This window comes from Protopterus annectens, chromosome 17.part0 (genome assembly GCF_019279795.1).
Source record: "Protopterus annectens isolate FY-2018-M chromosome 17.part0, PAN1.0, whole genome shotgun sequence".
Taxonomy (NCBI): domain Eukaryota; kingdom Metazoa; phylum Chordata; order Ceratodontiformes; family Protopteridae; genus Protopterus; species Protopterus annectens.
In genome coordinates, this window is record NC_056751.1 from 364,063,206 (window position 1) to 364,074,444 (window position 11,239).

General features: G+C 45.4%; 1 protein-coding gene across 1 annotated transcript in view; it reads left to right on the forward strand.

The window, feature by feature from the left end:
- The window catches only part of LOC122791440 (PHD and RING finger domain-containing protein 1-like), a 501,969-nt gene that overhangs the window by 194,261 nt on the left and 296,469 nt on the right, over positions 1-11,239 (forward strand). Inside the window, exon 2 of the mRNA XM_044059183.1 lies at positions 8,715-8,795. Coding sequence (XP_043915118.1) covers positions 8,715-8,795 — 81 coding nt within the window. The remainder of the gene's footprint in view (positions 1-8,714; positions 8,796-11,239) is intronic.

The window sequence follows — 11,239 nt, forward strand, 5'->3', positions numbered from 1 at the left end:
TCGGATTCATAGCTGGCTCAATGCACTACCAATTCTCTGCACTGCCCTTTGGCTTATCTACTGTGCCCAGGGTCTTCACAAAATACCTGGCACCAGTAATTGTGTTTTGCAGACAAAGAGGAATTCAAATATATCCCTACTTGGACGACTGCCTTATTCAAGCAGAGACCAAGACATTCTACTAAAGCATCTGGCGTTTGTAAAAAGATTACTAATTTGCCTAGGGTACACAGTAAACGAAAAGAAATCAAAACTAATACCCTCTCAAGAGATGATAATCCTGGGTGCGAGCTTAAGTACAACTGGCCAGATGGCTTATCTCACACCAAACAAAGGCAACTTACTCCTTACTTTCAAATGATGGCAACAAAGACCCAGCTCCCTGCAAGAAAAATTCTGCAGGCCCTGGGTTTCATGGCATCTTGCATTCCACTAATTCCATATGAGGAACCTACAATGGTATCTAAAAAGTGTTTGGACTCAGCATTGTCACAGCCTAGAGACCATCATAACCTTGATTCCCTGCCTACAACAGGAGTTTCGATGCTGGTCACAGGCCTGTCACCACAAGAAGGGACAACCTTTCACCTTACCTACAGCCAGGCAGACAATAACGGATTCATCGGATTACGCCTGGGGAGCACATATGGCAGGAAAATGTATTCAGGGCACGTGGCCCAAGGAACAACTGCATCTTCACATCCATCAAAAAGCGATGCTAGCTGTACAGCATGCCCTGACAGCCTTCAAGGACCTAATACTTCCAGGACAATTATTAATAGACTGACAATACCACATGACTTTGTGGAACACAGCACTGACTTACCAGGTACATCTGCAAGCACAATTCCTGCCAGGAACAAAAAATACACTGGCAGACGAACTGGAAGCTAAATCCACAAGTATTCCACATAACAAGGGAATGGGGATGCCCAGACATAGATCTATTTGCCTCCCCTCACAATTGCAAATTACAGAAATTTTGCAGAAGGACTTGTCACTCTCAGGCATGGAAAGTGGATGCCCTATCTTTCAACTGGAAAAATCTGACAGTCTATGCCTTCCCTCCGATGCCTCTTCTCACCAAGGTGCTTTTAAAAGTCAGACAAGAGAGGCCAAAAATGATCCTGATTGCACCAGACTTGCCACGCCAGCACTGGTACCCAATCCTAAAGATTTTGTCCCAAGGCCCGCCTTGGCCTCTACCGCAAATCCCTCATCTTCTGACAAAGCAAAACAATCAGATTCTGCACCGTCAACTGAGGACTTTAAACCTGGCGGCATGGCAGATAATGTAGCCACTCAGACTGCACCTCTCTCTAAAGCTGTTATGGATGTAAGTTTGGAAGCCAGGAGACCCAGCACTAGGAAATCTTATGCAGAAAATGGAAGAAATTCTGTGCTTGTAACCAGGCACAAGGGCTCGACCCACGGGTCCCCAATATTCCTCAGATTTTACATTACCTGACTGAGATGTTGGACAAAGGCCTATCCTTTTCTTCTATTAAAATCCATGCCTCTGCCATTTCAGCTCATTACAATACAGATCCTCCTATTCACATCCTCTACTTCGACAGTACCTCAGAGGGGCAAAAAATATAAGACCCCCTAGGAGAGCGCCAGTACCTACTTGGGACCTCAATTTTGTTTTAGGAAAAACTAACACTACCTCCTTTTGAACCCAGCCAGCACAGCTGATCTAAATTTCTTGTCATGGAGAACTGCTCTGCTCCTAGCAATAACTTGAGCAAGGCGAGTTTGAGTTACAGGCATTGATGGCTGTGGAACCTTTCTTTATTTTTCACCAGGACAGGTTTTCTCTAAGGACGAACCCAACATTCATGCCAAAAGTGATCTCCAATGTGGCCTTAAACCAAACTATTCATTTGCCTACTTTCTACCCAAATCCCCAGAATAAAGGGTAAAGACTTCTGCACTCTTTGGATATTCACAGGCAGCTACGATTTTACTTGGACAAAACAAAAGCTTTCAGAAAAACTGAGCGACTGTTTGTAGCATATGCTGCAGGATCACATGGAAAACCTATTACAATGCAGACAGTTTCCAAATGGGTAGAACACTGCATCCGCTTCTGTTATGCACAACATCGTAAATCTGTGCCTAAGGGCATTGGGCCTCATTCTACCAGAGCAGCAGCCACTTCAGCAGCTTTCCTCGGAGGGGTACCAACCAAAGACATATTAGAAGCTGCAACCTGGAGCTCAGTGCACACTTTCACCAAGCACTACCACCTGCCTCTCTTTTCCATATTCAGAGCAGGCTTTGCCACTGCAGTTCTGTAGGGCTTGTTAGCCTCACCAAATCTAATCTAGTCCCAGCCACCCTGCCTAAGCTTTGGGATTCTACCCAGGTGTAATGACTGCAATAGTGAAACACGAACATAGTACAGTTGCGTACCTACCTTAAATGTAGATGTTAGAGTGTATTCACTGTTGCAGTCCTGGTTACCCACCATCCCCCGCTTTGCTGGGACTACTTTGTACTTCTCAACTCTACACAACCTATGTGGTGTATTTGCTTTTAGAAGAAGAAAATGTTTTTAGTGATATATGCATGTTTGTTTGGCATATTTTTATTGTTACAGCCTTGATATCTGGGGGCACCTGACATCTGGGGCAAGAAAAACTGAAGAAAATGGCGTCGGTTGCAACTTTTATACTCCTGGTGCACTGACGTCAGGGAAGAGGTGACCGCAATCGATGCCGGACCAAGACTTTGGAACTCGGGCCGACTACGGGTCGCCTGCCAGCAGGATAACCCAAGTGTAATGACTGCAACAGTGAATACACTCGAACATCTACATTTATGGTAGGTACACAACTGTACTTTCTTTTTGTAATGAAAGTGCTTACCAGGTTTATGTAATGAAGTTTATACATTTGTGGTTCGTTATTGCATTGTTTTTTTGTACGACCACTATTTTTATTAGTGAGGTATTTTGGTTTAATATATAAACTTTCTTCCCTTTTTTTTCTTGTCTGTGTGTGTACATATTGTACTTGTGACAGGATTTCTTATCTTGTTTTTTCACTATATATTGTGGATTGTAGATAACTGGACTTTCTAATAAGGCAGATAAAGGCACAACTGGTTTCAAACAGTGTGATAAATGTAGCAGGAAGATGCCTAACTCCGTTGGGCATCTTTCCTGCGTGTATTAACTAGAGGTACAGCACTTAAATTCAACCTCTGTGCGAGCTCTGTAAGGGCTTTAGTGCCCACACCTTAGCTGAACACAATAATTAGTTGATATTGAAGAGTCTTCTAATAATTCCATTCTCGGAGGCTTTTTCTGAGGTGGAGGTCTCAACCACTCCTAAAAAGGAATCACAGAAGAGGAGCGAGTCAGTACCATTTTCTCATCATTCTCTGAAAGCGAAATCCACTAAGGTCCAGGTTCATAAGAAACCGAAACCAAAACAGGTTAAATCGACTTCTTCACCGGAGCCTAAAATTCCATCCACGGTGCCGTCCTCGTCTACAGAACCGATAATGACTTCCACACCTACGGTACCAACCATTTACATGGACCATTAACAACAAAAATAGTTTCTCCTTCAATACAGGTCACTACCCCCCAACACAATCTTGTGGTCTTCCAACCAGGGTGCCGAAGTCCGAGTCTCTAGCTCGGACCCGATACTCCATGCTTAGCAATCCATTTCATGAACAAGTAAGCCTTTTTCTTGATTGTCCTGAATTTCCATCTGGGATGTCAACCCGTTCCACTAGGAGTCTTTCGATGTAGTTAGACTCGTGGATCAGTTCCTGGTGGCCAGAGGAATCTCAACTCCTTCTCAAGCCTCCCTCCGAGGAAGTTTTCTCCACAGACTCCAAAGTATATTCCTCTTTCAACCTCCTCATAGATATTGGAGCCCTCGGTGCCAAAGCCTATCCTAGTGGCATCTCCTTCTGTTCCATTGGTAGATCTTACCATGGTTCTGGAGCCTACCCTGTGGTCCATGACTCAATCAGAGCCGACCCACCCTCGAGATCGTGACTGGTCTGTCAGCACTGTGACCCCTAGTATGGCACTTATTTATTCCACAGAGCTGTCTATGGTTCTGTTTGCCTTGACAGCTCTGAGTCCTCTTGCTTCTCCTTCCCTGGGGGGGTGGGTTCGTCGGAGCGGGGTGCGACCCCGATTCTGAGGTAGTCTTCCTCTGTTCCGGGTTTCCATCCCTCTTCGGGTGGGCCTGCCTTTTAGGTTATGGAGAAGGCACTTGCCTCAGCAGGTTTACAGCTGGCTCCTTTAGCAACGGAATGACACATATAGATGTCCTGTGGTCCACAGCTGACGCAGTCCATTACCCTGGGACACAGGGCACGGGAACCTCACGATACCCTACCAGAGAGCACTCTGTTTTAGGAGTCGTCTTCAGATGCCCTCCTTGAAGAGCCACCCTGTGAGAGATTGTGCAAGAGGTAGCACATGGATTCTCCTGAAGAATCCCTTACTGAAGTTACAGACTAAGATGAGAGGGAAGGGTCCCCATGGTCTCCCCCTGAGGATTTCTCCTTTGGAAATCTGAAAGCAGTGGGGTGACTGGAAGCCCTCCAACCCTTCCTTGGAGTCTGTTCTTGCAGGCTTTCAGTGCTCGACCCTCTATTTCCTGAGTGACTCCGCCTGCAGATGAATTAGTCCTGCTGATTGTGCAGCACGCCTGGAAGAATCCTAACGCCGTTGAGCCTATCCCCCAGAGACTGGAAAAATACTTTCCCCTTCCAGAGGGTCACCCTTATTGGTCCAAAGGCTTGGCAGTAGACGCTGTGGTGCTGGCGGCAGCGACCATTAGGAAGGAACTTGCTGAGGAGAGTTCTGCTGTCTGCTCAGCAAACAGGGAATATCGGACGATGGACAAACTAGGCAAGCGGATGTATGCTTCATCGACCTTTGCTATATGGTTCTTGAATTACTTGGCACACTTCACCCATGTCCAGAGGGACCTAATCACAGAACTCCTTAGCAGGAGCTGTGTCTGATGAGGTACGTGACTAAGTTGCCTCACAGCTTGCCACCCTGGAATGTCTAACTCGTCCATGAAGTTGAATTCATACTACCGAAGGGGTAGCCATAAAAGTGTGTGCAGGTGTTGTCATGCGATGTCACTCCTGGATGCACTTGTGTGACTTTGCGGACCCTTTTAAGTCTTCCTTTGTCAACGTTCCCATTGACACTTCCTCTGTTTTTGGCCCAAAGGTTCGACTCATTTCCCTGCTGTGAAAAGGACAGCAAGACCATGTCTGTTGTGGGCATAGGTTTTTCCACTGCACAACGATCCTACTGTAGGAGCCAGAAGTGGAAAGATGTGGTTCAAAAAATCCCAAGGGCACTTCTGTGATGCATGTGAGGTTAACCCCCACCCCCCCCGGGGCAAAAGGGGGGGGGACTCATCAGGAAGAATCCTTCCCCAAGACAGAGGGGGGTCCGCGTAACCAGGGTCCAGAGATTCTTTCTCTGGGCAACCCTACCAGCACTCCTGAAGAGTGGCCTGATTGTCTCTGGAAGCAGTCAGTAGACTGTTTTCTCTGCACCACCATAACAGATTCTTTGGTGCAAGTGATGATTACCAGAGGATATTGCATCCCTTTCAATTTTTACCCGTGGCTGCAAAGGCGAATCCCTGACGTTTGTCAGTTCAATGGGATGCAGCAGCAGCACAGGAAATTCAAAAGTTACTTCTAAAAATAGTCATCCAAACAGTCCCACCAGACCAGATATAATCCGGATTTTACTCTAGGTTCTTTTTAGTGCCAAAAAAGATAGGGGACTGAAGGCCAATTTTGGACCTCAGCATCCTAAACAGGTTCATCACACAGAGAAAATTCCAGATGGCCACGGCTCAATCTGTCCTCCCATTTCTTGAGAAAGAGAATCGAGTGTGTTCAGTAGATCGCCAGGGTGCGTATTATCATGTAAAAATGGACAAACGCTCCAGGAGATTTCTCTGCTTCCAGCCGAGAGCCAATCATTGCCAATTTTGGGCACTGCCCTTTTGGTCTCTCCACAGCTCCCAGAATGTTCAAATATATGGCAGTGGTAACAACTCACTTGAGACTGCAAGGATTCCAGATGTTTCCATATCTAGACTATTGGCTCCTTACCGCCCCTACCAAGCGTCTACTGCTTCCCGCCTTGCACTACATTCTGCAACTGGCAAGATCCTTAGGGAAAGTAAAAACTGGTACCTACTCAAAATCTAGAGTTCATAGGAGCAGCCTTTGACACACTGTCTTGCCTAGTTGCCCTTCTGCCTCACAGGCTCCAAAGACTAAGATCTCATTTCCAAGGGGTGTACTGTCTCAGGACAAAGTCCTAGCTAGTGCAGTCCATTAACTACTAGGATCAATGGCAGCAATGATTACCATAGTTACTCTAGGAAAGACTACACATGAGCCTACTACAATGGCTCCTGGCATCACAGAGGTCCCTTTTAACACACCAGATGTCTTTTCCAATCAGCATAACAAACCACTGCAAGCAAGACTTGAATTGGTTTGATGAAGCCAGAAAAGGAGTTATGGAGTTGCCCCTTCTCACCCTCTCAGCCCAAAGCCATAGTGCCCATGGACGCATCCTTGATGGGGTGAGGGTGGGGGGCATTTTCAGGGAAAGACAGTCGAAGGCACTTGAACCCCCAGGAAGGCCAACTTGCATATCAGTGTCCTAGAACTGAGGGCAGTGCTTCTGGGGTTGCAAGCATTCCAATCTGTCCTCCTGTCAAGGACAATTGCTATCAAGTTGGACACCATGTCGGTCGTCTTGTATGTCAACAAACAGGGGAACCATATCCTACCCGTTGTGTCGAGAAGCCTCAAGTGTTTGGCAATAGGTGATATCTTCCAACCGCTTTCTAATAGCAAAGCAAATTCCTGGAGATCCCATCGTGATTGCGGAAAAACTGAGCGGATGTATTCTGCCTCATGAGTGGTCCCTCAACCCTATCATAGTGGTGGAGATTTTCAGTTGCTGGGATCAGCCTTGCTGTGTTCTGTTCGCGTCTCTCACCAACCACAAATGCAGCAGCCTCTTCGCCCTAATCCCCCTTAGAGGGAGTCCCCGAGGGATAGTCTGGTACACAATTGGCACATAGGTCTAATTTATGCCTTTCGTCTTTCTTTAGAAATTGTGGAATCCTAGGAAAGCTCTTCGGTTGAGAAGCAAAGCAATCTTCACTGCACCTTATTGTCCCCGACATGTCTGGTTCCCTTTCATTTGGCCTCACCTGGTTCACCAACCATGGACTCAGGATCCAACTCTGGGATTACTGTCACATCCACAAGGGTCGATCCATCCAAGCCCATCGAGCCTCAAGCTGACAGCTTGATTCTTCCACTTTCAGCAATTGCCAGGCAAAATAATCTGTCTTCCCTTGTATGAAAGATTCTTCTCGCTTCCCATAAACCATCCACCAGGAAAATTTATCTTGGCAAATGCAACAGATACATGTTTTGGTCTCGAAAAAGGACTAGACCCCTTTTCAGCTTTGATAAGTTCAGCTTTGGAGTATTTATCAAATCTACTCCATTCAGGAGCTTCTACTATTCTTGTTCACTTAGCAGCTATCTCAAACTTTCACAATAGTTTCCAACATTCCTCTTAAATATCTCATCGCCTCTGTAACACCGTCTTGAAGGGATTCACACACATTAACCTGCCCTTCAAAGAGACAATTGAACAAGGAGAATATTGTTTACACTCACTGGATGTGCATAGGCAATTCTACTTGGATAGGACTAGATCACTACAAAAATCTGATAAATTATTATTGTCCTTTTCAGGACGCAAATTGGGAAAACCTGTTTCTAAAGTAACTTTGCAAAAATGGCTGAGACTGTATTTCCTTTGCCTACCAACAAAACCAAATCCATCTAACAACTAAAATCAAGGTGCATTCGACCAGATCAGTTGCAGCTTCAGTCGCTTTTTATTCCAGAGCTTCCATGGATGACATTTGTGCAGTAGCCACATGGGCTGCTACTCATCTTTATCAATCTTTAGAAACTGGACTTGGTCTCCAGGGGGAGAGCATCCTTTGGCTCAGTGGTGCTCAGGAATGTCCTTCCATAGCGCCTCCCAGGAAATAAAGTAGCTAGGGACTCTGTCCCATCCGTTATGAATGAAGATCAGATAAAGAAGTTATACTCTTACCATAACGTTCCATCTATGTTGTTGATCTTAAGTCATTCATGACCCCCTCCAAAAGACTCCTGGAGTTTTGGGTTTGGTCCTAGCTTCACGACGGGGCATTTGGGTGCTTGTAGTGAGAATTGTGGCTCCCTGATTACTGGGCCCAGTGGTGGGGCATCACAGCCACATTTCCAGGGGGCAGGTGATCACATGCTGAAGCTGATTTTTTTAAAGTATATCTTTGAAGGGTAGTTATATTAGGCTGGAAGTGGAGTGATACTTAACTTGAAAAATACATCTGTAATTATGGGCCAGTTTGGAGTTGGTGTAATTTTTTTTTCCCATCTGGATAAAGCATGTTTATCTTCATTGTAACCTGGAAACTCTGGGGTGGTCATGTGACTTGATTTGGAATGTATATGTTGTAGCAGTGTTAGACAAAGTTACGTTTGTCATAACTCTGAAATTATACTGCATCTGTTTTATGACTGCAAGATGTTTTGCATTACAGAAAATATAAAAATTTTCTGCATATTTAAAAGTGTTTATTTTTAAGATTCAGGTGACTCTGGGGAGGACAGTGAGACTTCTGAAGAATCTGGTAGTGAGTGCGAAGATGGCAATGATGAAGATAATGAATCTGGTATGTTATGTGTTGTCTTTAATTGTCTTGGTATAATAAGAGCGCTTTTGTAGATATGATGCTTTCCCTCATTCCTTTTGTAAGGTTATGTCATAAGTAGATCTATGTCCTTCCATTTCACTGTTGGAGTATTCTTTTCAGTAGGGATCCCCTGTGAAGGGCAGTCCAATGTCCTGCTAGTATAACAAAGCCTTTGGATTGCTTTAAGGTACGCCGTACTTCACACACTTGCTCCCCGAGTATAGCATGGGGCATAAAGGTGACATCTGGACATACCATCCTCAGAACTTCTTTGCAGCCACTCCGAATGCCAACGTTGATGTTCATGTTTCACTGTTGCAATCATTACATTTGGGTAATCCTGCTGGTAGGTTGCCCTCAGCTGGCCTGAATTCCAAAGTCTTTGGTCCTGCGTCAGCTGCTGTCGCCCCTTCCCTGATGTTAGGTCGTCTGGGGTATAAAAGATGCAGCCGATGCCATTTTCTTAAGTCTTTCTTGCCGCGTGGTGCCTGAAGCAGAAGCAGTTCGCAAGTGCTGGTCGGCCGACTCCTGAGATTTTCGTGTTCGAGTTTCAGATCCGAAGTCTTCAATAAAGCTAAATACTGCATTGGAGAAACTTTTTTCTTGCTCCAGAGCGATGTCAAAGATTTTTTTCAAGTACAGCCACCTAGGTTTAGTAGACACTGGCCAACAAAGAATTGGTCCTTTCCTGTGTCAGACAGACCTCAAAGGGGCAGATCCAGACGCCCTAGAGGCAGATCCCAGGCGCAAGGTTCATACCGCTCAAAGCAATGTGGAGCTTCTACCTCCAAAGTTGAAGACAAATCACAACCATACAGGAAACAGTCCCAATGACTTCCCCCTGCCTGCTCCAAGCACTTATCTCCTGGCAGCACCCTTAGGGGGAAAATTAGCACTTTTTTCACAACATTGGCACATTATAACCCAGGACAAGTGGGTCCTAAACATCGTGTCACAAGGCTACAAGTTCAATTTCCATACCCTGCCAAAGGCAAACGGCTGGCCAGATCTGACAAAAAAATCAATGAGCAGAGGCACAAAACCAAGTTTCATCCCTCATGGATATGGGGGCCATTCAACAAGTACCAGAGCAAGAGCAGGGACAAGGATTTTACTCAAGACTGTCCTTGGTACCCAGAAAGTACAAGGCCAATACTGGACCTATCTATTTTAAACACATTGCTGTTTATACCAAAATTCAAGATGTTGACTTTGCAGCAGCTTCTGCCCATGCTGGGCAAGAACGCTTGGCTTGTGACTTTAGACCTAAAAGACTCATACCTGCATGTCCCAATCAGACATATATGCAGAAGATGCATCAAATTCAAGGCTGGCTCAATGCATTACCAATTTTCTGCACTGCCCTTTGGCTTATCTACTGTGCCCAGGGTCTTTACAAAGTGCCTGGCACCAGTAATTGCATTCTGCAGACAAAGGGGAATGCAAATCTATCCTTACTTGGACGACTGTCTAATTCAAGAAGAGAACAAGGACATTCTTCTACAGCATCTGGCGTTTGTGAAAAGGTTTCTAACATGCCTAGGGTACACAGTCAACGAAAAGAAATCAAAACTAGCACCCTCTCAAGAGATAATATTCCTGGGTGCAAGTTTAAATACAACTGTCCAGATGGCTCATCTCACGCCAGACAAAGGCAACTGACTACCTATTTCAAAATGTTGGCAACAAAGGCCCAGTTATCTGCAAGAAAAATTCTGCAGGCTTTGGGCTTCATGGCATCCTGCATTCTACTAATCCCATATGCAAGTCAGCATATGAGGAAACTTCAGTGGTACCTAAAAAGTGTTTGGGCTCAACATTGCCACAACCTGGAAACATATTACTCATTCCCTGCCTGCAACAGGAGTTTCGATGGTGGGCAAAGGCTTGTCACCAAAACAAGGGACAGCCATTCACATTACCCCCAGCCAGGCAGACACTAACAACGGATGCATCAGATTATGCCTGGGGGACCCACATGGCAGGAAGATGCATTCAGGGCACATGGACCTCAAACCACATGCATCTACATATCAATCAAAAAGAGATGCTAGCCGTTCAAAATGCCATGACAGCCTTCAAGGACCTACTTCATCCAGGACAACTACTGATGAAGACTGACAACACCACGGTTATGTGGTATATAAACAAGCAGGGGGGCACACATTCTTACCCCCTTTGCACACTAGCCATGACTTTGTGGGACATAGCATTGACTTAACCAAGTACATCTGCAGGCACAATTCCTGCCAGGAAGGAAAATACTCTGGCAGACGAACTAAGCAGAAACCTCATGGATCCCCACGAGTGGCACCTGGACCTACAAGTCTTCCTGCATGATAACAAGAAAATGGGGATGCCCGGACATATTTGCCTGTTATCACAACTACTAACTAAAAAGATTCTGCACAAGGAATTATCAC